The sequence below is a fragment of the Candoia aspera genome, chromosome 14 (assembly GCF_035149785.1).
Source record: "Candoia aspera isolate rCanAsp1 chromosome 14, rCanAsp1.hap2, whole genome shotgun sequence".
Lineage (NCBI taxonomy): Eukaryota > Metazoa > Chordata > Lepidosauria > Squamata > Boidae > Candoia > Candoia aspera.
The window spans coordinates 17,731,661-17,759,460 of record NC_086166.1 but is presented as its reverse complement, the minus strand read 5'-3'; the positions used below and the strand labels follow the sequence as shown (position 1 = coordinate 17,759,460).

Here is a 27,800-nt window from a genome sequence, read left to right as displayed (position 1 = left end):
CCAAAAAACCTTCTCAGCACCCCAATACAAGAAATGGCTTCCAAAACAGCATCTGGACTGTTTGGGGCGGTAGGCACTGCGGTGGCTACACACCGAGCGCAGAGGGGGCTGCACAAGGTCTTTGGGTTGCCAGACCCTGGTTCCGCATGCTGTATGAACCCATCCACAGAGTCGACTCTCGGCTAAAGGGTTCACTGTCTCCATCATATGCTTAGCCTTTTCTTTGCATAGATGGAAAAATTAAGGACCCTCTGGGGTTGAGCTTGACTCCCGGTAGCCTTTTTGGCCACAGGATGGAAGTGGTCTGCCAATGCCTTCTTGCCAGATGCATGGTTTGGTGGTCTCCCATTCAAGTCCCAACTACGGTTGAACTTGGCTTCTGAGACCAAAGTCAACCAGGTTCTGCCACCTGCTGAGACGGAAAATATAAACCCAGATGCAAAGAGCAGCCCAATGAGGTTCACAAGCTAAAACAGTTTGAGCTTTCCTGCACCAGCTTTTGCTCCAATTCCCCCCACCCTCTCACTCTCAAAGGGCCAGAAATTTGCACAGATAAGGGCATTTCAGAGACAGGGCAACTATTCAAATATCCCAGTGCCAAAGCTCCTAAGTTTCTAAAACAGTTGTGGCTTTCCAAAATCAGCAGAGGCTCATTCCTTTTTGTTACTCCTTCCAAAGGGACAGACAGATGCATGCTACAGGGGCACCTACCACTTACTCGAAAGGAATTCCAAGAGTGGGATGGCCATGTTGGCTGTAGCTGAAATATGTGTCAACTTAACTATCAGGACTGGCAGAGCTTTGATGATAATATCCGGCATCTCGACGCTGCAGATTGACAACGCCACCACACACTGGCTGGCGCAGCGGAAGATCAGTCCATGCTCCAGGCAATAAACCATCTCTCGCTGGGTGGAGAGAACACAGTTATACAGGACAGATACAATGTGGGCACCAAGACATTCTGTACTGATTGGTTATAGACAGTTATGAGTGAGGGACTTGATTCTGATGGGTTTCAGCATCTGAGTGTTTATCAAAGAAAGCCAAATTCAAGGTTGCTCAGATTAAATATTCTTCCATGTAACTTTCCATGCTAAGCCTTTGGAGGACAAAATCACTCACACTCACTTGGATGCCAACTGGGCAAATCCAGCTGAAATGACGAGGCTTTGTCTTGGGGAGCTGGGGTTAGCTTAAACCTGTGGATCTTGAGCAAGCAGACAGAGTCCTCTGGGTTATTAACTCTGCCACTTGTTGATTAGGTCACTGCACTGCCTTACCTGGTCAGTGAAAACATGCAGGGAGGTGGTAGTAAATGCCTCTTTGAGTGAAGGGGTGGTGCCTCTCCTCTTGAAAGAGGTGGTGGTACATCCCCTTCTCAAGAAACCATCACTTGGCCCAGCTATTTTAGACCGTTATCACACGGTCTCCAACCTTCCTATTTTAGAGAAGGTTTCTGAGAAAGTGAATAGATTTTAATTACAGAGAGCCCTGAATTAAATGGTTCATCTGAACCTTTTCAATCAGGATTCAGGCCTGGATGTGGGACTGAAACCATGCTGGTAATTCTTGATGGCCTTGGGTGGAAATGGATAGAGGGAATTTGACTATTTGGTTCTGTTGGACCTCTTGGCAGTCTTCAATACTTTTGACCATGGTATTCCCCTGGGCCAACTGAGAGAGTTAGGAGTGAAGGGAGCACTGTTCCTGAGTGGTTCTTGTCATGAGTAAGGATGGCGAGCAGGGGGCTCCCACCCAGACTGTCAAGCGCATGCGTAGCACTGAGGAACTGTTCAGCCATTCAAAGAGACACAGATCGGGACCGCCTTAACCCTTGGGGTTTATATGGCTGGGTTTTCCCACGCTTCCTCAGTTTGTTAGGATTCTTGTTAAGTACTACTAATAAATATTAGAGACCAAGTCATTGTCTCAGTGTGTTTCCTGGTAATCAGGACAGTTCTCCTTCTTGAACGGCCAGTTTGAGTCAGAGCTGGTAGGTGGAGAGAGATCAAGCTCTTGGACACTCTTTTATGGTCCTCTCCCTGCTATATTCACGAAGCTGCTGGAAGGGGTCATCCACCACACTGGGTGCAGTATCATCAATATGGTGATGATGCCCAGTAACGTATCTCCACCGCAGATCAGGCAGGAGATTTGTGGAGGTCCTGACCCAGTGCCTGGAGCTGTTACTGTCTGGATGGGAAGGAACAGACTTTGACTAAATCCTACCAAGGGAGAGTGGCTGTGGCTTCAGAAGCCAACTGAGACCACATACATAGACTGTCTTTGAATATGGACAGGGCTGCAACTGAATAGCAGCTGGGGACTGTGGCTAGAAGGGCCTTTACACAATTACAACTTGTGCGTCAGATACAGCCCTCCTGGATCAGGTAATTCACATCCTTGTCACCTTGTAGGTCAATTACTGCAAGGCACTGCATGTGGGGCTGCTCCTGAATAGCACATGGAAGCTTCAGCTGGTATAACATCTACCAGCCCAAGTAGTTATGGGCATACTGGAGCTTGCCCATGTAATGCCATTATTATGGGAGTTGTACTGACTGCCAGGTAGCTTGTGGGTGCAGCTCAGCGCTTTTAAAACCCTACATGATTCAAAGCCTGGATATCTCCGTGTCTGCCTTCTCCAAGTTGAATCTGCTAATGCAGCAAAAAGTGTTGGAGAGGATCCCACCACTGAGGGAATGCTACCTGTAGGGACCCCATGCTCAAGCCTTTACGATAATGCTCCCCCCTTAAAACAGCCCACTCCCAGACATCTGGATCTCCCCTCCTTACTGCATTTGCATGGCTCTTCACAGAGGCATTTGGAGATGATTAAGATCATGCTATCCTGAATGGTGGCACACTAGACTGATTGGGTATAACTGCATAAGTTGATTTTTGCTTTTAATCTTCTGTTATTAATTCTATAAGCCACCGAGTGTCTCTGGAAATGAAATGGCATAAAAGCTGTAGCAATAAATAAAAATACGTACTTCTGGAAAGGTATCAGAAGCACCAAAGCGTTGGCAGAGAGTACAGCAAGTCTCCTCAGTCCCATTTCCCCCACCCCCTCAGGCAATACCTGCTTCGTTTTGTCCAGGTAATTGTGGTAGGAGATCAAAGCAGTCAAGACTGGAACCACAGCCGGGTGCAGGTCGTTCCGGGACAGCCCTTCCGAGGCGTCCCTCAGCCGCTCAGTCACCTTCTTATCTGTGAGCTGGCGCAAAAGAGACACCAAGTTGCTGTTTCCAAAAAGTGCTACAGGAGGGGAAACCATGGCTTGGAACCAATCAGTGCGCCAAGTCTCCAGGCCACGTGCAGCCCCTGAAGCCTCGGGTGGGACTCCCCAAAGCCCCTGCTGCATCCTCCATAGACAAGAAGGGGAAAACTAACACACGGAGAATGATCCTATTAACTTCGTCTCACTTAAAGTTTAGCTTTTGTCTGTCCTGGACCCGCCCACACAGATCCTGGCCCTGGACAAAAACAGCCAAGACCAAATTCTAAACCCACAGGCCAGACACAAAAGCCCCCCCATTTCGTGCTGGTTCCCCGTCAGACCTTCCAGCCGTAGCATTAAAAAGGTGCCGTGGAAGGACAGGCAGAGGCCGGGGCCCAAAGCAGCCAAGCCCAGGTCCTCGGGGGCCAGGCGCGCCCTTACCGTAGCGCACAGAGCAGAGGACAGGTGGTCAATACTGCAGGGAGAGGTCAGGTAAAGGACTTTATGCTGCAGGGACCCGGGCAGTTTGTTCAGGACCTGCTTCAGCACCTTCCAGTCGGTCTCCTAACACGGAAGAAGGGAAGGGAGGGGTCTGTGAGGCGGCAGACAAGGGCCCTTATGCCCGGAACGAGCCTTTCTCAACGTGAGCCACGTCATTCGTTCCCAGCATCCTAGCTGCTATTTTCATCACACTTTTTGTACTTGCTGCGATATTACTTGTCCTTAATACCACTTCAGAAGCAATATTGGAAAACAGCACAGCCCTCTAAATAAATAAATGTGTGTATTGCACTCCTTGAGCGAGCAGGAATGTTGGAAACCACTCGCGATAATCCCAGCATATATGCGATGCCTTCGAAGTGCTTGATCTTACAATTATGTAACTGCTAATGACAATCCTGTAAACTTGCCTTCCTAACCGGGTATCCTTAAGATGTGGAAAAATGATTGCCAGACTCTCCAACCAACAGAGCTAGCAAAGGGTTCTGGGAACTGAAGTCAAGGCATGTGATGGGCACCAGTCGGGGGAAGGTAGCTGCAAGTAAAAATACTATTCCTCTCCTCTAAATTGAACCGAGGACTCCCTGACTCAGAGCTCGGTCTCCTCCGCACCCTTCCACAGTTTGCTGCAAGGTGACTGCAGCTGGGCAGCACCTCACGACCTGTGTCAAGCAAGCAGGAAAATGCACGGCTATTCGCAGAGGCTGCCTTGAAGCCCCAGCTGTACTGCAGCCCATGGGCGACTCTGGCTTCAGTCCCATCCCGGCGGGATACCAAGAACACAGACCAACCGGCAGCTGTCCGTTCCGGTTCCTCACTCACTTGCTTCAAGCACTGCAGAAGAACTCCAAAGAGGAGAGAATAAGACAAGCGGCCCGTGCGGATGGGAGCGTTCTGGGGGAGCACGCCTGGACTTCCCGAGGGAGGGGAGAGAGTGCCAGCAAGTTTCTTCTCGGGCTCCCTGTGACATAGGAGAAGACCATTAGCAGGGCCTGGTGCCCGGAGCACCAAGAAGCATCCCCTTCCATTCAGAAGACAGAGCTTCCTCCAGACCGTTCCAAGCAAGCTTGAGGCCAGGACAAAGCAGAAGCATTCTGGAAAGGAGACGGCTGCTGCCCACAAGCTCTGAAAAGGGAAAGGCTGCCACCAAAAGAAACATACACTGAATCGCAGAGGCAGTAGGGGCTGAATCTCACGAGGCCATCTTTGGTGGGGAGGCCCAGCCGGTGGAGAAGAGAGTCAGCACGAAGCGAGAGCAAGAAGTCAAATACCTAAAAATGGAAAGAACAATCCAACGTAAGAGCAAGAAGAAAAAGGAAGGGGCGTTATTGGACATGCCAACCATTCCAAGCCTGGCTACATGAAAAGAGCTCCTCGGCCCAGCCAAGTAGCCCCGTAATGTTTCTGAAAAAAGCTTCAGGAAACATTAGATGGACAGAGGGAAAGAAACTGTTCCCACCCACCGCTGGCACACAGTCCCTGGAAAAGCAGACGTCCTAGACGCAGCTTGCTGGCAGTGGCCGCACTGTTGTTAAACCTCGTTCCTCTTGCAAGGCTACGCAGGGCGGGAACATCAGGTTCAAACATTCACAGTAACGCTCATAAGACAGGAAGGGAATCAGCTGTTAGTCTGGTCTAGGGATGTCGCAAGAGGTATCTCGCCCCTCTGCGCCATTCCAAGCCTCTTCCCAGAACTTGCAAAACCAGGACAGACGTCTGCAAATTTAGCAAAAGCGGCCACTAACGAGCCACCCAAACCATTTCACCTGCCCTTTACTTCCTCCCTCCAACATTTCCTGCAAATCTTTGGTTCTGGAAAGGGGTCCGAGAGTGTGTTCTCACCTGCAGGCGGATACTGCTGGCAATGGGGAGGCTGTACTTGTGTTTATAATGGAGCTGAACGTGATGGACAAGCATCTCATAGACCCGCGTGGCATGGCTGGCAGGCAAGCTGTACAGCTTGGTCTAAAAGGGAGGGGGGGGAAGAGTTTTTGTCAAACTGGAACTGCTCTCCTTACTACACAAACACAGAAAAGATGGCTAAACGCCGTATTTAATTCTTCAAAGTATTTTCCTTGTAAGTGAAAAAGGAATTGCTGCCTTCCATCTACCTGGAAAATGACAAGTAGACCAACGACGGCCGTCTTCACGTCTTCCAACGAGGCGGAGTAGGACAGCAGATCTCTTTCTTCCAGGTCAGCAGAAGGCAGCAAGGAATGGGAAGCCACCTTTTTAGGAAGGGAGCAGAAGATTACAGCCCACCCGATGAAGACTGCAAAGAGCCAGGACTGCCAGGCTAAACCCAGATGAGAGGAGAAGAGGGCAAAGATCTACGACTCATCCGTAGGAAATCCTGCTGGTCCCTTTCCACAGCTTTTAGCGTTGAGACGGTGGGGCTTCCTATTCTGAGAACTAGCTCTCCTGCAGTTGCTACGTCCAGGAAAACAAGGTCATCGAGCCCTTCAAGAATAAGCCCAAACCCCCAGCAATGTGGCCGGTTTTGGGCTCGGTGGCTAGCTGGTCCCCAAGCACTCTGACTTTTGGGCTGCTCTCCTTCAGGTACTTCATTTATTAAATCTGTATACCACCAAGTCCATATAGACTTGTGGTGGCTTATATAATGTCAACAATGAAGACATCCATGGTAAACAATGTATAGGTAGTCCTCGGGTTATGACAATTGGGACTGGCATTTCTGTCGCTAAGTGATGCAGTCGTAAAGTGTGACCTCACGTGACTGCATCACTTAGCCATGTCAATCCCGCAGTCCCAGCTGCCGTCGTAACCCAGGACCGCGCAGGTTGTTAAATGGGCAGACAGAGGAGTCCCAGGCAAGCAGGCCAGCAGGGAGGGTTACTGTGGGCAGGCGCTCTGAGCACAGGCGGGTGACAAAGTGGTGGGAGGAGCAACTTCCTGCCAGCTTCCCCACTGACTTTGCTTGGGGGAAGCCAGCAGGAAATGTTGGAAATCATGATCGTGTGGCCACTGGGATGCTGCGACAGCCGCAACTTTGCAGACCAGTTGTAAGTCCCCTTCGTCCAGTGCCGTCATAACTTTGAACAGCCACCAAACGAGTGGTTGTAACTCAAGGACTGCCTGTAAAATAATAAAATGGCCACGTTTAGTAATATAAGCAATGGCACTCCAACGTGGCACTCCTTGGTAATCCACTTCCATGGAGTTGTGGTTGGGGTACTAGCATCACTGAAGGCCCTAAACCCAACAAGTCTACACCACTTGGAGGCAACGCCACACCCGCTGGGAAGCCCTCTTCTCCACCATCCCCACTCTGAGATCAGCCCTGCTGACCAGTCAGCCTCCTTTACGTGCCACAGGCCAGATGACTTTCCCAGTGTCATGGTTCCTGTCCCAAAGTTCCTGCGAACATCGTAACCGGTTCCCAGGCCATGCTGGTGCCGACACGTGTTCCTGTTTGGGAGGGGGCCGCTCTTGTTCTTTGCACCAGGCACTGATGCAGAGGCTTTGGAATGTCTGTTTGGGTTATCTCACCTGTTCAAGGACACTTTCCCGAAGACCGGCAGGAACCGTTAGGAGCACCTGCAGGCTGCGGGGAGGGGACTCGTTCTGACTCTGGGGGGAGGGACTGGAGCTGTCTAAGCTTTAATTGTTTGAAAGACCTGCGTTTTTGCCATTCTCAGCTTTGCTCTTGAACTTGCATGCTATCCAGTAATAAATCAGATATCCATAAGCTTCTTGTGCGAGGCTGGTTGGAAACTTGGGTAGGCGTTCATCACACCCAGACCATAAGCCACTTACAACCCAACGACTTCCAACAATCCTCCTCTCAATCCTTCATTTTCAGACCCCATCCAAATCTTCTGTCTCTTTCTCTTTTCTGATCCTGGATTTATCTCCCCCACTGTAACCATATCCATTCTTTCATTCCATTTGACAACTTCCACACCTGCCTCATATAATCCATCTTTCACAGTCAAACATCAATCCCTTCTCAATCCCAGCTGCCCAGGCAGTCAAGCAAAAACTTCAAGTCCATATTTCAGGAGCACCCCCTTATTGTTAAACTACAGGTAGTCCTCACTTAACAACCATTTGTTCAGTAGCTGTTCGAAGTTATGACAGCACTGAACAAATAGTAGTTATGGCTGGTCCTCAAAGTTATGGCTGTTGTAGCACCCCTGGGGTCATGAGATCAAAATTCAGGCTCTTGGCAGCTCACCTGCATTTACAACTGCAGGGTGCTCTTCGACTCCCCCCACCTGTCTATCTCCCCCATCTCCGCCCTTTTGTCCCCCTGCAAACCACAGCCCCTGCCCCCGTGCTCTGCTGCCTCTGCCACTCCCAGCTGACCTTCGCTGTCTTCTTCCTCCCGCTGCTGGCGAGGTGCACCCAGCTTCAGGAAGAAGACCTCACACGGCCAACAGCTACCTCACAAAGGGCCAGGCTGGGTACGCCTCAGCAGCAGCAGGAAGACGATGGCAAAGGTCAGCTGGGGGGGGGGCGGGAAAGACTGCAGGGCCACAGGGGTGCAGAGTGGAGGGCAGGGGGCAGTGGGGCGGCTGGGGCTTCACACTGGGGCGGCTTTGTGCCGGGGCGCTGGGGCAGCTGGCTGCAGCACGAGGCTTGAGGCGGCACTCCTCAGTGGCAGCGGCGCTGGGGCTGAAGCAGAGGCCTGGGGGCGGTGGGCTGAGACTGCTAAAGGCCCCCGGCCCCTACTTGAGCCACAGAGCCACCGGTGCCACCACTGAGGCTGCCGCTGTGCAGGGCAGCCAAAAGGGCAGAGGTTGTGGGGGGGATAGGCAGGTGGGGGGAGCTGAAGAAGAGGCAGTCCCTTACCTGGAAGGACCAAGGCTTGGGGCTGGGAGGGACCAAGCCAGGATTGGCTTGGATCAGGGTGGGTCCTCACCTAACAACCAGGTGGGATTCGCTTAATGACAGCAACAGGGACTGCCAGAACTGCCATTGCTAAATGGGGTGGTCATGTGATGTCTTACTTAGCAGCCACATTACTTAGTAAGAGTTGCCGGCCCCAGTTGTGGTTGTTAAGTGAGGAGTACCTGTAATTCCTCACAGCCCCAGTTAGCATGGTGAAGGATTCTAGAAGGTATAGTTCAGCAACAGCTGCAGGAACCCAGTTTCCTCATGTTTGCTTGGAACAGGTCTCCAGGACAATGATTTACAAACTTAGGTTCTAAGAGGGAGCCTTCACAGCTATACTTTCTTCTTCATGTACTGCTCAGCATTCATGCAGTTCTGGATTCTCTAAGTTGCATCTCAGATATGTTTACAAAAACCTCTCTCGTTCTACAGGGAAACATCATCCCCACCATCATCCCCCAAGCGAGAATGAATTTATGGCATAAGCGAAATTTGAATCTAGATTCACCCGAGTTCACCTCTCAGTGGCCTGGTTCCTACAAAATAAACCTAACGGTATTATTTGGTTTGGGCTTGGGATGCCACGGGAATCCAACCACCACGGTTCGTAAGTTGTGCATGATTAGTCACTCTGGCCAATTACCGCTTATTCAATGAACTATGCTGGAATGCATCACAGGTTGGTGCTATATAGAAATCATAATTCTGCCTCAACTAGTAGGATATGCTGGGACGGGCAGGGAGCCTAAACAGGAGCATCTGTGAATATGGTGGTCCCAATTCCACTGTCTCCACAAAAAACTCTGTTGCAACACAATGTTGTCATTATTACAAAAGCCTGGAGAGTTGCATCTGAAGAAGAGCAACCCCTGAATTAACAGCAGAGACTTCGACCCAAAGCACAATCTGCTCTGTTTTCTGGGAAGAAGCCTCACCTTTGCTATCAGAGCAAGTGGTGCTGAGACACGATTTCCCGTACCTTCTCGATGATGTCCAGCAAGCTGTTGAAGTGATGGGTATTGCAACCCTCAGCCAAGTCCACCAGCAACTGGGTGGCCAGTTTGCGGACTTGGTGGTCTTTATCTTCTGGGATATGAGACAGCTGGGAGATGACCAGGTTAATCAATTCCTCCTGCAATCAAAGATGATTTCTGAGTGTAACTGAGGCAGGCTGAAGGCAGGTTCCTACCTTAACTGGCAGGCAAAACAAGCAAGTGCTGGAATCTTGGATTCCTAATCCCTCAAGCAGCTGTATGCCGTTCCACCTCCAGAACCACGCCCCCTCTTCCACATACACCAGAGTGAACCGCACAGAAAGATCACGCATTCTAGTACTGGGCACCCATCTCCTTCTCCCTTAATGTTTTGGTTGTGACCATTGTTTGATCCTTCAACAGTTTTAGCGGGCAACTGGGGCACTTTTACAGCTGCTACTATTATTTCTGAGACTTTAAATTCAGTTGTCAAGATCTGTGAGCAATTTACAGTAAAAAAAAATGCAGTTGTGTATGATTATTATATGCTGAACTTTTTTTTTTTTACTGTTGCTTCCATAGCTTTAAAAATAGCATTCTGATGCTTTTATTGAACCCCATGTAATATACTGAAAAATCAACAGATGAAATAATTATTATAAATTCAGCATCTTAAATATGAGTTTGAAAAGTACAAGCGGTGACAGCTGGGAGGAGACAGAGCAGTGCACAGCAGTGCTTATCTTCCAGGTTTCAAAAGGACCCAAGGGACATCTGAAACAGAGATGGAAGGCAAAAGGAAGCCATCTGCAGATGTTTCAGCTCCAAGTGTTTACAATTCACTGCAGGAAGGCACCGAATCTATGAGACAGCATCAAAGGTTACATAGAAAAGGCAGAATGTAGAGAGAGGACCATGCAAGTGAAGCACAAGAGAAGCACAAGAGAAACATGTAAACTTTAAGGAGGAAGTCAAAGAAATTTGGAAAAGGGAAGCTGGGGAAGTTACAGGAGCCAAGGCCAAAAGACAGAGTTAGGGTTGGGATGCTGGACGGGAGAGGCAGGAGTGTGGGGAGCAAGGCCACAGAGGACTTTGGAAGCAAAGCCACACGCACAAAACAGGGTGTGCAGCTTCCACCGCCCTGAAAGCCACACAGACCTTCCTGTGGCATGCGGAGGGCAGCAACACGAAGTTCTATCACAAGAAATGGGTCCCTTGAGCCTGATTTTCTGGTGGTTTCAGGGAAGGGAGGTTTGAACTGTGCAGAGGCTTTGGGCACCCATTTCACTCCTTAAAATCCCTGACCACCTCAAAAACAGGACAATTTTTCCTGTTTTGGGATATCTTAATTGGCAAAGTCGATGCCCCAGGCTTCTGCAAGGCCTAAGTCACTAGCCTGAAAAAGCCCAGGATGCCTGAAGGCCAAGCTGGAGAAGAGGCTGTGGCCTGGTGGAAATAAATAGGCGATGGGAAGGAACTTCCCAGGCGATGGGAAGGAGCTGCCATTTTGCCCACTTTTATTTGTAAATATTTTCCTCCTTCCATAGGACGGGTGAACCTCTATCCTGGGGACAAAGAAGAAAATACGTTTGTTTCTGAAAGAAACGCATTGTGTTCTGGAAGTTCAGCCAAACCATCTTGGATCAGCTGGAATTTGCCTGAGACAAAACTCAGTGGGGGGGTTTGTTGCTGCTGCTCTGGGTTTCAGCCAAAACAAACCCTGCAGGGACCTGGAGCGATTTCCCAGGGTGAGCAGGGCGAAGTTTGCCTTCCTGTTCAGAATCAGGGAGAGGTCAGCGCTGCTTTCGCTTCTGCGGCACGACCGGGGTGCCGGTTCCTCAGGGGCTTCAGCAGTCCCCAGGAGAGCACATCTCCAGGCCACCCGCCCTGTGGTCTTCCCTGCTCCTTCTCTTCCCGCTTGATGCCTGCCTGGCAAAATGAAGGAGAGGTGGCCCTACTGCGTCCTCCCAAGGTCCCAGCACTGCAGAAGGAACACACACACCCCTTTGCCCTTCACTGCCTCCCCCTTCTCAACTGCCTTCACCGGGACATGCGATTGCGAAAGGAGACCCTCAGCCTTGGCTCTTCCCTGCTGTCACCCTCCAAAACAGATCTGCCCAGAACAACCGCATTTCATTTTCACTAGCAAACATCCTCGCTTCCCTTGCTATTGGGACCAAACACAGGTTCAGTTTGAGCAAGAACCACCATCTCTTCCACACATGGAACAGTTTGCGCGTGAACCATTTTGTACCTCTCTCCTCTATGCTATTTAACCACAAAGCTTGACGTTTATGTATAATCAGAGTGACCCATCTCAGAATAAGAGGAAGACTCACCTCATAAAGCTGCCTATTGACACTCAGCACAAAAGACAGGACGTGCAAAACCTTTATGCGAACAGCACTCCGACTCTCATTTCTAAGCAGAAAAGGTGGACACATAAAATTGCTTTTAAAAAGGGAACCAAATCTACACTTGCAGCTCAAAATCTTACTGTGGCCAGTGTTGCTAAGTTCGTTGAAATATATGCAGAGTCTGGAACTCATCAGATTCTAGGATGGGTTCACACATTAGGCTAAACCAATCTTTGGCTTATTCAGTGGTGATGAGCTTCTGGGCTAATGGGCCGTGTTCTAATTATTTGTTATCCTAATAATTATAGTAATTATTATAGAAACACTGCTACTAATAAAAGCATGCATCAATATAAATCTTTGGTTTGAATGATTTGGATTTATTGTGCTGCATTAACCCAGCAATTGGGGCTGTAAACTGTGCTCTGCAGCTTAGTGTTATCTCTGGATCTGGACAACAATGGCTTCAGCATCCTTACTTCAATGTGGGAATCCAGCCAGAGAATCAACCTTGATGTAAGCGACTTCACAGATCATTTGGTTCAATCCAATGTCAACAAAAGTACCTGCTGCTACAGCATCCCCAATTCTTGACCACCCCACCACCCCTTTCCAAACCCTTTAACAAAGAAGAGGCCATCGCTGCTAAGTCCCCTATAATCCCACTTTGGAACAATTTGAACCATGGAGAAATTCTTCCTAATATTTCTTCAGTTTGAGTACCTTGGTTGGTATCAAATCATTTAGGGCAAAGTGAAAATAAGTTTGCTCCTTCAACTGTATATTAAGTTGTCAAACCGGTATTAGGTTCAAGCTCCCACGAACACGGAGCTCACAGCTAGCCTTCCTTGGTTCAACCTACCTCACAGAGTTGTTGTTGTGGATAGTTTGAGAGGAGACCCCCATGTGAGTGGCCTTGAGCTCCCAGAGGAGAGACAGAGGCAATAAATAAGTAGTATTAAAAATCAGAAAACGATGATCATATAGGCTGGACTCATAAGTAGCCCTAAGCCGCAAACCAGTTCACAAACCACAATGGCTGTGTCCACAACAAACCACATAATGACTTGACAGAACGTGTGTCCTAACTTAGAGCGAAATGCCACACTGAGACAGCGAGTTGGTCTCCAGTGTTTAATGAATGCTCTAGTAGGTAGAAAATCCTGCCAAACTGAAGGAGCGTGGGAAACCCAGACAGATAAAGCCCAAAACCCAGGGTGGGTCTGCTCTGGGTTTCTTTGAAGGACAGCTCAAAGCCTCTAAACTGCGCATGCGTCTTCCCTGCTGGATAGGGGCCCCCTCCTGCTCACCCTCCGCACTCATGACAACGTGTGAGCTCAAATAGTCTGTCCCTTACGCTGGTCTCCAGCAGCTCTTTGCAGCCCTCATCTCAACACCCTCATCGGGCAATGTCTGCGGAGAGAAAAGAGGTGAAGTGGAGCCGCACAGCAGTTGCTGGTCCTACCTGAAGAACCTCTCCATCAGCACCTGCAGGTTTTGGATCCAGCTGTCCTTCGCAGGGTGGATGGACTGAGCTCGGTAGGTTATAAGGTTGAGAACCGAAGATTCCTTCCAAAAGACAACAGAGAGGCGGCCATGGGGGAAAAAAGATGCTGAGAGGAGAACTGCCCAGGAGTTCTGAACAGCCCCCTACCCTTCCGCAGTAAGACCCAAGCCTTCGGGCTCAGAAGGGCTAGGGTCCCTCTCACTATTTTGCACACATTTACACACACAAAAACAGGGTCGTGGAGAACCAGTGTAACAGCCCAGAGGGGGTGAAACTTAAATGGTGGTCTCTTCCAGGGGTGGTTAAAAAGTGGCACAGATTATCTGCCTTGCAGTTGGTAATTTAGCTTTCTTTTTTAATTCACACATAACTAAGATTCGTTCTTTCTAACTGTGGCTCACTTGAACATACAAATACAACCTCTTCACAAGCAACAAACCGTTTATTTGGGGGAACAAACAACATTTAAAATAGTGAGTTTTATCTATCAGGATGGATTTGGTCATGACCTGTTACCACAGAAAACCTGAAGTCCTAGCTTCTCTTTTTCAAAGTAGAGCCCGTAAGGGACCCCAAGCCCTACAGTCGTGCCACCACCAACACAAGCAGGTAAAACTTCTCGGCACTAGCCAAGGAACACAGACAAAAACTTCAAATGCAGTGCTCTCACGTGGACTTGTAGAAAAGTCTGTCTGCTAATAATTGTAAGGATGTCTCAGGTGTGATACCGGCAAGAGGAGGAGGAAATTCATCTGAAGAAGCCAGGATTTACCTTGCTCTTTTTGTCTGTGCAACAAACCATAGCTAAAACAAATCCTAGCTTAGCACTGCATGCTAATGCCATCAAAGTTCTTATTAGTTGGCTTTTACCATTTAGAAGCCACTAAGAACACATAGAAAACCATCTGTAAGTGCCTTAAAGAAACGACTTTGTGAAAGAGCGCTTTTTGGTTGAATAAAAAGACTAGAAGATTTCACTTGAGGTGGAACATTTCCCAAGGACGCCTTACGGGCCTTTGGTCAGCACATCCCTCCACAAGTTCAAAGTATCTTTCTTTGGAGCCATGGAAGTCATTCTGGTCACACAGTTCCTCAACTGTAGTCAGCAAATCGTGAACAATGGATTTCAACTCCTGGCTTTCCAAAGTCTAAAAGGCAGAAGAAGAACCCTTATTTCAAAACATTGTCTAGTAGAGATGCTTCTATTAATCCTGGTGCTGAGGAATGGGAGAAAAATGCACATTCTTCCTAGCTGCAGTTCATAACCAAAACTTGTTGTGACTCAGCTAACTTTTCCCCAGCAATTACTTAACCAAGAACCTTGACTTCTGTGAGAGTTACAGGTGCAGGAACAGGTGCAGACTGCTGGATCTTCAAAAAAGAAGCAAGCTTCCAGCCCCTGAACCGAAAAAGCAGGAAACAGACAAGTTTTTCTGCCCTAAATTTCCTATATAGAGTTGTTGCATTTGAAAGTAAGGACACCCTCTGGAACTCTTGTGCTGTGACCTTTGCCTTCCTGCTAATAGATACTATTAATCAGAACTCTTTAAGTTTTATTCCTTGGATTAACGGTTTCAAATCTAGACTGCAAATAGGTAGTTTGATCATTTCTGGGTGTTATTCACAAATCATGGTTTCCTCAAGGAAAGGATAACCACATTCCAAGCAATGCCTCCTAGTTTAGATGTATCACTTTTTGTAGATTAGGGATATGCAAAACTCTGTGGACAAACCATTCCATGCCCAGAATAGCTGGTTCGGTGCCTGAACCTAATCCCACATGTTTTGGCTGTCTGGGCCCATACATGGAATAAAATGCAGCTATTTCGTTTTCAGTAGACATTGAAATGTGGCTATTCTGGGCAGAATTCAACTAGTGGAAGAAAAAGTAAGAGTGGGTAAGATGCCAGGCTCCTCAGTGGTGGCTGGGATGGGGGGCAAGAGAGGAGAGGGGGCCCTGGAAAGATTGGGGCAGGGAGGCGGGATATCGGGAGCTGCGGAGGACAGGGGGATGATGCATATCAACCTTGCCCTCCTGCTTCTGTAAAATGCCCCTGGCTTCCATTGGGATTTTGTTCAACCTGAAGCCCAGAACAACTGAAATCTCTCAGCGTTCTTTCTGCCAAACCATGGGGGTACTGAGATTGGAATGCCTTGGTTTTCTCCAGATTCAAAACACCGCAGCTTTTCTTTTTCATGCACACCCACATTGCATATCATAAAACTATGTGGTGTTACCCATGCCAGCAAAAGTACAGAGACGGCATCTAAATTTCTGGGATTAGTTTTCTAATTTCTGGGATTAGTGACCGAAGCTTGAGGGGAAAGAGAACATCAGAGATGCCTCTCCTACAAGATCCCCCAAACGAAAAGAAGAAAAGCAACAGAAAGCATGAATATGTGAGGTTGTAAGAACAGCTTACAATCCAAAACACACCAGATTTTCACAGTCTGGCTAACTGCACTAGCCAGCCAGCTGTTCCCCCAGCAGGTGTGCTCTAAACTAGGCCGTGCACTTACCTGCAGCTGCTCGACCAGGCGCTGCATGATATCCAGAAGGACGTCCCAGGTGACTGCCTGAAGGTCCTTGCCGTACTTCTTGATCAGCCTCGTTACGGAGAGGACGATCTCATAAGACACAATGGCATTGGGAGCCGTCATGGCCTAGAAGGAAGAGCCACAGCCAAGCGGCGGTGGGACAGGAGCAGCACCTAAACCGAAAGGTGCCGCCTGGCCATCCCACTGGCGTGGGGACAGTCCAGAAAACAGGACTGCGTTATGGAGGCCAACCACCCACGAGGCAGGGAGAGGGGCAGCCCCCGAGCCTGCTCAGCGGATGGTGCCTTCTCCCCCACAGGGTCATTAACAGCAACTGTTAGGCTGAAAGATTCCTGGGAGTTCCTTTCCTTTGAATGCGTGTTTTACAATCTCCAATATTGCTTGGAAGCTGCTCTGGCAGGAATTATCATCTTGAACGGTGGGATATAAATAATTGTAACAATTAAATATTCATGCAGCTATACCCACAGCAACTGAAGCACTGTATAAGGCTAATACAATTGGGCTGGCAATTGGTGCTGGTTGATGTTCATTGCTGGAGGGTCATCACCAGGTCTGGAGGTCAGGGCCAGGAGAAGGAACCTGTCTGGCCAAGGAGGACCCTGGTTGGTAACTGCTGCTTGGAACTCCAGTTGGCCTCTCTCCATGAGACCCTAGAATACAGGGGTGGGCTTTCTCAAACCAGGGGTCCAAGGGAAAAGATCTGGCAGTGGGGAAAGTCCTAAGGCTAATGTGAGAAAGGGTAGGCAGGCTCTATAAAGTGGAGAGTGGCCAGGGGTCAGCTGGAATGGCTTGCCAGACCACTGCTCTTGCTCAAGATGGTGGCGAAGATTCATGGTTGTATAGCCAACAAATATGGTGGTACAGCGAGCTCCAGTTGGCATGGGAATGAGGGGCCTCAGGGGGTCAATATGGATAAGAAGCATAGAGTCATGGGACACACAGAGGGAGAGATGCTGGGAGGAGTCAGGCTGACCATTCCAGGAGAAGGGGACCAGCAAGTTAGTGCCAATCCCTGCTTCCAGCTCTCTGGCCTCTTCCCTGGGACCAGGAACAGCCTGCTACTGGTGAAGGCCAGGCCATATTCAGTAAGACCTAATTCATCCACAATTTACTGGTGGTGAACTAACCAGCCTAGCATGATTTATTGAAATCTATCAGGATGAGGATTGGGACCTTCTCCTTCCCAAAACGGACAGCTCCTGCTCAATCAGCAGGCAGAACCCATGGATGGGGTCCTTCACCCAGCTTTGGCTGGGGTGACAACTATGGCCCACGTGGAGCAGGAAGCCCGTGTCACCTCCCAACTCTGTGACACAGTCTACTTGGGGCTGTCTTTGAAGATTACCCAGAAACTATACCTGGTATAAAATGCTGTTGCCCACTTGTGAGGAGGTAAGAGCCCTACAGCACAACAATACCTATCTGTAGGTTTTGCATTGGTTGCCAATAGATCTCAGCGTGCAATTCAGAGTGCTGGTGTAACCTATAAAGCCCTATATGACTTGACTCCCACTTTATCTGGGATTGTCTCCTTCAAGCAGCCACTGCCCATCCCACATGTTCTGTCTGAGAGGGTCTGCTTAGGGTGCTCACCGCTCAAGGGGTGAGGGGGTGGGAATCCAGAGGCAGACCTCCTCTGGTTTTGGCCCCTTTATAGAAGAGCTTGCCCCTCCCCTGGTCAGAACGGCCCTTTCCCTCTTGAATTTTGGGAAGACAGTGTTAACGGCACTGTTCTGCTGGGCTTGGGGGGAATTAGAAAGTAATTGAATAGGGAGGCAGCTGGGGCCTTGGACAGGATCGCGCCTGTGTGGCCCCTCTTGTCCCATTGAACCCGGCACTCCCCATGGTTTACGGAGTAGTTGAGGGTTCTGAAGAGGGTTAAGAGATACCTAGAGCGCCTCTGGAGGAAGACAAAGACTGAATTCGACTGAACGCAGGTTAGAGCCGCTATTAAGGCCTACCTTGTGGCGATAAAAGTGGTGAAGTGTCAATACTTCTCCGCTCTTATTGCATCCGCAGAATGCCGCCCAACGGCCCTGTTTAAGATCACTTGATCCCTTCTGGGGAAGGTGGGCTCAGTGACCCACCTACAGGGCCATGCAGAGGAATTTGCTGAGCATCTGCAGGACAAAATCGCTCAGATCCGCTCCAAGTTAGACTCCAGGCGTGAGGCATGGTCTGGAGAGATACCAGGGGAACGTGCTTACCCAGTTATCTGGGAAGAGTTTGATCCTGTTGGACCTGAGGAAGTGGACAGGATCCTACGGACTGTAAATGCCACCACATGTCATCTAGATCCATGCCCCTCCTGGCTGGTAAAAGTAGCCCAGGAGGTGACATGTGGTTGGGTCCAGGCAATGGTTAATACATCTTTGGAAGACGGTGTGTTCCTGGCTGCCTTGGCGTTGGTGCACCTCCTCCTCAAGAGGCGTTGGTGCACCTCCTCAAGAAGCCATTGCTACACCCTACTGTTCTGGACAATTTTCATCCAGTCTCCCACCTCCCCTTTTTGGGGAAAGTGGTTGAGAAAGTGGTGGCTTTGCAGCTCCAGAGGGTCCTGGAGGAAACGGATTATCTAGACCCCTTTCAGTCAGGTTGCAGGCCCAGTCATGGGACAGAAACGGCATTGGTTGCACTTATGGATGATCTCTGGCGGGAGCGGGATGGAGGCAGCGCATCCTTGCTCTTCTTGATCTCTCAGCAGCTTTCGATACCATCAACCACGGTACCCTATTGCGGCAGCTCAGGGAGTTGGGGTGGGCGGCATGATTTTACACTGGTTTGCCTCCTTCCTCCAGGGCCAGTCCCAATCGGTGGTGATTGGGAGCGAGAGATCCGACCCTCAGCCCCTTCTTTGTGAGGTGATGCAGGGCTCGGTACTCTCTCCCTTTCAACATCTACATGAAACCGCTGGGTGAGATCATCTGTCACCACGGGGTGAAGTATCATCAATATGCGGATGATACTCAATTGTACATCTCCATCCCGGGTGAGGTGAGTGATGCTGTGACTGCCCTCTCGTGGTGTCTGGGGGCTGTGGGGGCCCGAATGGGGAAAACAGGCTTCAACTGAACCCTAGTAAGACGGACTGGCTGTGGGTTAATGGCACCTCAGGATCTGGGAACTTGTCATCTTTGGTTCTGGATGGGGTCACACTGCCCCAGACAAACCCGGTGCTTAACTTGGGGGTCCTCTTGAACTCATGGCTCCTGCTCAAAGAGCAGGTGGCAGTCGTGGCCAGGAGGGTCTTTGCTCAACTTCGGGTTGTGTGCCAGTTACGCCCTTTCCTGGACCAAGAGGCCCTTCGAATGGTCGCTCACGGCTACCTGAGGGACCGCCTCTTCCCCATTATATTACCCGTCCCACCCAGTCATGCAGAGAGGGCGTGCTACAGACCCCGTCGATAAGAGAATTCTGTCTGGCAGGGTCCAGGAGGCGGGCCTTCTCTGCAGTAGCTCCCGCCCTGTGGAACATGCTGCCCCCAGAGGTGAGGTTGGCCCCATCACTCCTGGCCTTCCAGAAGTCCCTGAAGACCTGGCTCTGCAGCCTCGCTTGGGGAAGAGAGGGGAATAGATCTACGTGGGGATGGCTGCTATAGACCACTCCTCCCACATATGGACCGTTTTAGATTCTCCTGCCACTTGGACTTTTTAAATTTTTACTTTTTACTCCTATTACTGCTATTTATTAGAATAATTTTATATTTGTATATTTTATTTTATTGTATGGTTGTTGTTTTAATCGATTATTGATTAAATAACCGCCCAGAGTCCCCCGACGGGAGATGGGCAGGGACAAATTGAATAAATGAATAAATAAATTGGCTGGCGCTACTTAGGGAATTTTGTATCATATGTACTATTTTTGCATTATATTATTATGTAGCTGCTTTAATCAGTATTATTTAAACCTAAAACTGCGTAGTTTTTTGTATTTTGTTGGCCATAAACCATCTAAAGTCTGGGAAGAGGGTGGTATACACATTTTATAGTAAAGCTAATAAACAAATCAAAGTGGTAAACAACTGCTAGAGTTGTGGAAGCAGGACTCCAAGGCAGAAGGCTTCTCTGAGTAGAACCAGATGCTTGTGAAAGGTTGCAACCAACCACGAGGGGAATCAAGCTGCTCTTGCAGATCAAAAAAGGAATCTGTGTTGACAGGTTCCTTGGACTCCTGCTGGCTCCATCCTTTTTCCCAGCTACTTATGAGGCTCAATATTTGGGATGTGAGCAACTCTGAAGACACTTAGGAGAATTCCCATTCTCCAACATTCACTTGCTTCTTACCCCACCCTTCCTCCAAGGAGCTCAGGGCTCCGTAGAAGATTCCCCTCACCTGAATTGTATCCTATCATCACTCTGCAGGTAGGCAAGGCAACCAATTTTCAACCAGCCATAGATATTCAGTGAACTTTGCATCTAAGCTAGAATCTGAATATCACTTTCTCTGCTATCTAGAACCCTTGGAAGCTTTTGCAAGCTGGGAACTTTGGAATGAGTTGGGCTAATGCCATAATGATCTTAGCTTTTGGCCACACTGCACTTGGAATTATTTGGGTTAAAATCCAATACATCTGGAAGAACCAAGTTTGGGAAGACAACCCTACACCATCATGTTTCAAACACTCTTCTGGGGCTCAGGTTTACCTTCAAGAAAGACGGAAGCACAGATGTTGGTGAATTTTTGAGAGATTGCAGTCTATGTGCACCCCACAAGGCCATCCCCACAAAGAAGACAGCCCCTCTCAGGAGGACTGCATCTGCCATGTAGGTCCTGAAAACACAGAACAGTTGAAATATTCTATCATCTTCCTCACAAAAGTCAGCACAAGAACGACAAGTCCTGCATTTTGTACATTTCCTAAGTCAAGATGAAATAACATTTCATTTTATGTGGCACCCAACTACCTCCACACTTCCAAGCCAGTCCTTCAATGTACCACCACTAAGACTTGCTCCCATCCCTGAGAAAGAGCACTTTGGCCAGGGGATGCAACATACCTGTCCTCCATGATCCGACACATGTTATAAATGGCACTATGACCCAGGTGAGTTCCCAACAGCCTCCGCATGAGCTGAAGGACAAGTAAGGGCGCTCTGTTAATTGTACAAAATCCCAAGAATTCTATACAGAAAGTACTATAAATTTTGCAACAAAGAACTGAAGAGACCACCAAGGCCGATGACAAATTTTCTGACTGAAATTTAATGAAACTATGTAACATTTGCATCAATTATGTGCTGTATGGTAGATAATTTGGCATACAGTACTGTATCACCCAAAAATACTCAGTTCAAAATTCCAGTTTTTTAAAAGCACAGACAAGTGATGTTGAATTTAAGCTGTTTTTCTGGTGGAACGCAGCCAACAAAGGGCTGACCCCTAAGCCTTTCTGGCAAGGTGGAAAGTGGGAGGGAGGGGTAGTTGGGAGAATTCTGGGGGCATCCCAGCTCTTCAGACCTTTCTACCTTCCAGCCTGACAGCTCCGAAAGGGGCAGAGAGAGATCTGTCTGTTCGGCTCGGCCTAGCCCAGGCATTCTTCTGTGGACGCCCCAACAGAGCATCACAGCGCAAAAAAGACAGCTGTTTGAAAACCCCCAATTCTTCTGCGGGAGCCCCAGGAAACACACCCGCTCACATCCTCAATCTCAAAGCAACTTTCTCTGGAGGGTATTTTGTGACCCCCTTTGAGAACCTCTTGGGGACATAAGACTTCTACACAAGATAGCTTGCTACAAAGAAAATAGAAGGGTTTGGGTATGCTTTGCCTGGAGGTAAGACTATCACCGGATCAGAGACTACTTGGTTCACACGTTCTTATGGCTGAACTCGCCATTTGTTGGCTTTTTGTTTAACTGGGCCAATTCATAGGAATAGCACGAAGCACAAACAAAGCACGTTACGGCTTAGCGTACTGTATGCGCCAGACCAGTCTACCAGGGCAGGCTTAACCGTCATCTATTAAATAAGCCAGAACTCACTATCCCAGACCAAGCACATTCTGGCCTGCCCGACACGTGAACCCAGCCACAGGTTACTCAAGCTGCTGGCTAATGCGGCACTCCCCAACATCACGTTGCCTCTGAGTTTTTCTCCCCTCCACCTCTTGCTTCCCAGGACTCAGCTGCTTCCTGCTTCAGGTACTGGGAAAACGGCTCACCTTCCAACAGGGCTCACAGAGCTCCTTCACATTGATGGTCCAGCACAAGGTGATGATAAACATTGGGAGTATTTCAGAAGGCAGGCAGTTGTAGCACACCACAGCATCCAAAACCTGCAGGGAAACCTTGAGGGAAAAGGTCGGGTTGAGGAGATAGAGACACGTAATATTCGTATTTCATTTCTATTCTGCCTCAGCAAAAATACAAGTGACTAAAACAAAGACGGCAGGCAACTGATGGAAACGCGTGTAAAACGGTTTTACAGGATAGGACTGAGGGAGCAGCAAAGGACCAATGCAAGCAAACTCAGCATGTTCAATATTACCCTCCTCTGAGCAAAGGCTATCATGCACGTGCACGGGAGCATGTAATTCTGGCACCCCCTCCCAGATGTCTAACCAATGACACACACTACCAGCCACAAACCAGCCCAGTGCGTCAAGAGCTGATTACCGGCCAGCTTCCAACCGCACCAACACAAGGTGCTTGTGGGCAGCCCCAACTGTATGGCTGGCAATAGGCAGGGGGTTTGATGGCAAACTGAGCAGTAGGAGTGACAGATTAGAAGGCATCGAGGACAGTTCACAGGCAGGAGAAACAGACACGGAAAATTCTGAAAGGGCTTTTATAGGCAGGAGAAGCAGAAACATACAGCGAAGTCCCACTGCCCCAGCACAGAGCTGCTCCTATTTTTAAGGGCCCTTTTTATCCTGCCCACATTTATGTAATTACCCACCTTAATGTCAACTGCAGAAGAGGTCTGAATGCATAAGGCGCAAATCATGCTAAAGGAAAGGAAATTGTGGTTAAGGGTGTTGGTTGGTTGGCTTTAGCTGGACCTCCAGTGCAGAAATCTTAAATCTACAATTCACGTCTGCCAGAAAGCCACCCCACCCTGGCTCGGGCATGCGAGGAGTATTTATTTATTTTGTATTTATTTATTCTGACCAAGTTCCCCACTAGCTCATGGCTAATTAATGGCTTCCTTGTGCTACCATGTCAATTAACTCAGTGCTTGAACTGACATTGATATAAACGCTTTTTCCACATCCCAGCCAGCACAGAACATGAAGTCTACGGAGAAGTTAGGCTGTTCTCTGAAAACAGCCTCCCCCAAACCGGGTTTTCTAGACATGTTGGGACCACAGAACCCAGAACTCCATACTAATTACGCTTCCTTATAACCAAGAGAAGGTCTAAAACTTTGCCTTACTAGACCATGCCAGCAATGTAGTCATCCAAGTAACAGCTGTTGAATTTGACTAAGTTGATCAACACCAACAGAAACTCTGAAGTCAAACCAACTTTCATCCACTGAAGAACAAATTCAGCTGAAAGAAGCAGCAACAAGAAACAAGACAGAATACCAGATGCTGAACTCCAGAAAATGCTCCATATGAATGACAGACAATGGCTCCAGCTTCTAAATAACCCATTTCAAAATTCACCAGACTGGTCCTTCCTTGTCAGGTCAGAAGGAAAAGCCTTGCTAGATCAGGCCACAAGACCAAAACAGATGGTAAGTGCTGGTCACCCCCTTCTCTGTGCAAGAAATTACCACCAAAGAAGGGGACATACCGAGTTCTTCTTCCAAGTATGTTATGTATTTTCCATTATCTGTCAGTGCCTTGAATACTTCAAGTCGCTCATGCAGGTCTTCGTTAGATGGATAATCTTTAATCACTCTAAAAAAATGAGCTCGGAGAATTCCCAGCCTTTCACCCTTAAGGATAAAAGAATTGGCTTCAGTGACGGGCGTACATTTTTAGAAAGGCTGCTTTCTTCTAGTACACAGCCAGTTGCTTGGTAATGCACACTTACTTGTCCCTGAATAATTGCCTTCAGCAGATGGAGGACGGCATGCCGGGCCTCAGCTGGCCGATCTGGCTGCAGCATATCAGCTACTACTTTCCAAACAGCTTCCACTGCATGCTGGGAGCACAGACACATTTATAGAGTTACTTGCATCCTTTCGTCCATTCAGCTAAAATTGTATCAATCACGTTTGTTAAATGTAGATCCAACTGCACACATTTGCCTATTATGTAATGAGGATTTGTTTACATCCTAGCATCACAGGGTTAGTTTCTGATTTAATTTTTGTCTGTCCCGTACTAGTCCTAACAGAAGCATTCATGTCTTGTTTAACACTTTCCATACTGCTTCAAAGTAACTGGATGCTCCCCCACCAGAACACTGCAGATTCTCAGATCATGTCTCTTCTCAAATTAACAACTTCTGACATTCTCTTCAAGCACCATGTGATAACTACCCTTAAGCAGGTCACCCTGAGCAAGAAATGAATAAAATTATCTCCTTTCAAAGGAAAAACCTTTTGTGAGCCAGTTTTGCCTTCCCATTAGTTATTTAAACACCCAATTTGTTTTAGTCCCTCTTCTCTGGGGGAGAGCAAACAGAAATGTCTCTATAGCTTAGCCACCTGGGGTCCCACCCCCCATTCATCCCAAACCGTCTATAAAGAGTGAGATGCAGCCATGAGGGAAATGCAGTTCAGCTGCAGTGGAGTAGATGCTTATATATAAGGCATTCCTTATTTATCCAAAAAGCAAGCTCTGCATACTCACCTCTTCAAATTTTTTAGTTTTGGCTACCTCACAGATTTGACCAATTGCTTTTATCCGATTGTTTAAGCCACATTCCATGCTCAGTTCCTGAAAGACAAGCACCGCATCAGACCTGCACAAGCAGCAGCAAGTTCGCAGACAGGATGGTAGCTCTAAATGCTAGTGAGCATGGCCGCATCAAGCACTGGAGGAACCAGGACTAGCATTTCCCGGTTAAAGATACTTACACACTTACTCATATTTTTTAGTTAGGGGAAAAGCTGACCTTCCTCCCCCATGCACCATCCTCTGAAGAGTAACTGTGCTCTTCCAGTTTGACGAATCAGCATTTGCTGAGTTGGAAAATGTACAACGGTAACAGGAGCATCTGTCTAGGGCCACAGCTCCCAAACAGGTTCCCATGGGTGCCAACGTGCTCACAGAACACCTCCTGCCCAGCTCCCTGTCCCACCTTTTAGTTTTAAGAATGGTTCAGGCCTCCCTAAGTTTTCTTAGAAAATAAAAATGATGGCCAGCCACAGCACTGCTTGGAAATAAGCCACGTACCCAGAGCAAGGACAAAGGTAAGCAAAGATGGCTGGAGGCATCCTGAGGGAGTAGGAAGTTTAAGCGGTAACGGACAGCATTCTAGTAGGCCAGTGCTTTGGGACAGCTTATTTTCCACACACAGGTGCCATTTTGTGATTGGCCACCCTCTCCAGTGGCCACTATGTTCAGTGTGTCCTCACACTTCTAAAGGCACCCGCCAGCCTCAACAGTGTGTGTCTGTGTGTGGGGGGGGCCTCTTGGTGAAGGAATTGCCTTTCCAACATGTTGTCCTTCCCATCACAATGACAGTCCCCACCGCCCGACAAGCAGCACTTCAGCATGTCTTGGCGGTGAGTGAACTTGCTCCCCTGCGTGGATTTCACAAATGTTCCTGCCCTTGTCAATACGCGTGCTGCCTTGGGGCTTAGCTGACTCACAGCAGGGCTGTTGAGATGCTAGCTTCAAAAATCAAATGGGTTGGGGCTACTTAACTGGGGCTAGTTAATAAAGCTATTCCATGGGGTTCTGGCAATGCCAGAACCACATCCAGGAAGGTGCTGAAGTACACCCGCAGCTGAACAGCAATGGAGAGAAGGGGTATCTTTTAAAGCAGAAAATCCACTGAATCTGAAGGGGATTTTACATATGCATAAAATGGTGGGTGGGGTTTTATAAATACGTATTTTATTTATACATAAAATGGCAATCAGGTTTTTATGCACACACATACAAGCATACAGTATACAGACATTGTCTGTTGCATCTGACATTCACTAAACCAAAGTCCGTGAAACTGAGGGTTTATCACACCCACAAATCCTTGGGCAATCCAAATCTTAAGGCAATTTACTAAAAAGTAAAAAAAGTCCCTGAAATTAAAATCTGTATGCATTTGCTCTTGAGGCATCTACTGTAGTAAAATTCTCAACTCTTAATGTAAGTTCAAGGCTTGCAATATTTCTGAATGTTACCTTGAGTATTTCTGCAGTGATGATGAACTCTGTCTGTTTTCCTTCAGATGACTTAGAATTAGGCCTGGATGACAGTCCTAAGAGGCTCTTAAACTTCTCCTTTAGCCCAGGATCTTTACTTGGTGGTTTTGCCATTGTTAGCTAAGACGGCATCGAGGAAACTATAGCGACAGAAGGTGGCTTCATCAAGGGAGCAGAGCCGAGAGAGAGACTTTCTCAATACAACCATCCCATGGCAGGACAACAAGAAAGCACCGATGCCTACAACCCACTCTACCCTTGCTCAAACATGGCATACAGGAGGCTGCCTTATGGAATATGATGCATGTCCAGTTTTGTCAGGACCTCCACCCCCTTATAAAAAAGCAGCAGCAGCTGAAACTACCAAATTCTGTGCATTAACACACATGCCAATATTGTCAATTTATATGAGGAGCACCAGTTGGTGCTCTAGTTAAAACAAATGTATGGACAGCGACTCAGCTCCCTCTTAGTCCCCTGAACCCACTGGCGGAGCCCAGGAGCCAGGCTCTCAACCAATCCGGCCTTGCAGGGTTGTGGTAAGTATATAGTGGGGAAATGAGTAACTCTGGGTGGTCCCTCAGGTCCTTGGAGGATGGTAGGCTATCCATAGAATACAGTCTTTAAAAAGAAAAAAGCAAGCAAATCTTTCTCTTGAAATGAAACAAGGTGACTTGGCAAACCAGAACCTCTGGCAATAATTAAATTCAGACCAGCAATACTGTTGTTTCTTTTGATCATACTGAAAGGTATGGCCAAATTAAAGGTATTTTGCAGTTTTAAAAAGCTAGTTACTACAGCTATGTTAGAATGCTGGTTATTTATTAAGATAAATTGGTGTTATTAATCTATCCTGTTTCCCCATTCTCAAAGTCTTAGAAATACAAACACTAATGCTGATTAATCATTACAATAAACCCTATTTTTCAGTCTGGATAAAGCACTTCAAACTTTATTCTGGTAATTTAACAACTAGTGGAGTAGTACTGTATGCATAAACACTTTTTGAGCTGAAACAGTAATTGTACTGATAGCACAATAAGATTGGTTTTATTGATCTGATTTTCACTGCTGCTTGTAAATAGCTTGTAATGCCCAATTATCATTTCTAGAATATTTCCATTTTAGAAAATACAAAATGACTCATGAGAACATGGGGCTACTGTAACAATAAGAAAATGAGAGAACTCTGGATGTAACATGCCTCACAATTTTTACTCCATATCACCTTTCCATCCATCAAGCTATGCTTCAGTAGGCTACTGTTCTAATTAGGTTTAACAGTTTCATATGTTGCTTTGTTGGCTGCTTGAAAGTGCCTTGTGTGTGGAAAAGAGGAATGTGAATTGAAACAAATAAATACAGAACTTAACAGTTCTTGCTTTCACAACAAGCTACTGAAAAAAGCAATATGCCCTGTACCACCGCACTTCAGCCAATCCAGACATCCATCTGTGGTATGTATTAATTCACCCACCAAGACTCTTTGCTGCTTTTAGGACAAATCAGAGAACAGGCTGCCACACAGAGAGACTTTTCCAGAAGTCAAT

General features: G+C 47.9%; 1 protein-coding gene across 6 annotated transcripts in view; it reads right to left on the bottom strand.

The window, feature by feature from the left end:
- The window catches only part of TSC2 (TSC complex subunit 2), a 55,912-nt gene extending 28,209 nt beyond the window's left edge, over positions 1–27,703 (bottom strand). For 4 of the 6 annotated variants that reach the window (XM_063315154.1, XM_063315156.1, XM_063315153.1 and 1 more), the window contains exons 1-21: positions 26,230–26,390; positions 24,731–24,817; positions 23,967–24,077; positions 23,724–23,868; positions 23,359–23,476; positions 22,882–22,930; positions 22,145–22,270; positions 20,985–21,058; positions 20,631–20,757; positions 15,943–16,086; positions 14,433–14,570; positions 13,381–13,484; positions 11,898–11,979; positions 9,564–9,716; positions 5,839–5,955; positions 5,570–5,692; positions 4,889–4,998; positions 4,550–4,688; positions 3,668–3,790; positions 3,089–3,223; positions 719–908 (exon numbers count right to left, since the gene is read on the bottom strand). In XM_063315154.1, the coding sequence (XP_063171224.1) occupies positions 719–908; positions 3,089–3,223; positions 3,668–3,790; positions 4,550–4,688; positions 4,889–4,998; positions 5,570–5,692; positions 5,839–5,955; positions 9,564–9,716; positions 11,898–11,979; positions 13,381–13,484; positions 14,433–14,570; positions 15,943–16,086; positions 20,631–20,757; positions 20,985–21,058; positions 22,145–22,270; positions 22,882–22,930; positions 23,359–23,476; positions 23,724–23,868; positions 23,967–24,077; positions 24,731–24,817; positions 26,230–26,364 (2,530 nt within the window). In that variant the 5' untranslated portion in view covers positions 26,365–26,390. Of the gene's footprint in view, positions 1–718; positions 909–3,088; positions 3,224–3,667; positions 3,791–4,549; positions 4,689–4,888; positions 4,999–5,569; positions 5,693–5,838; positions 5,956–9,563; positions 9,717–11,897; positions 11,980–13,380; positions 13,485–14,432; positions 14,571–15,942; positions 16,087–20,630; positions 20,758–20,984; positions 21,059–22,144; positions 22,271–22,881; positions 22,931–23,358; positions 23,477–23,723; positions 23,869–23,966; positions 24,078–24,730; positions 24,818–26,229; positions 26,391–27,623 lie in introns of those variants that run through there. The other 2 variants (XM_063315152.1, XM_063315158.1) reach the window with 2 other exon arrangements.
- Between the last annotated feature and the right edge of the window lie 97 nt (positions 27,704–27,800).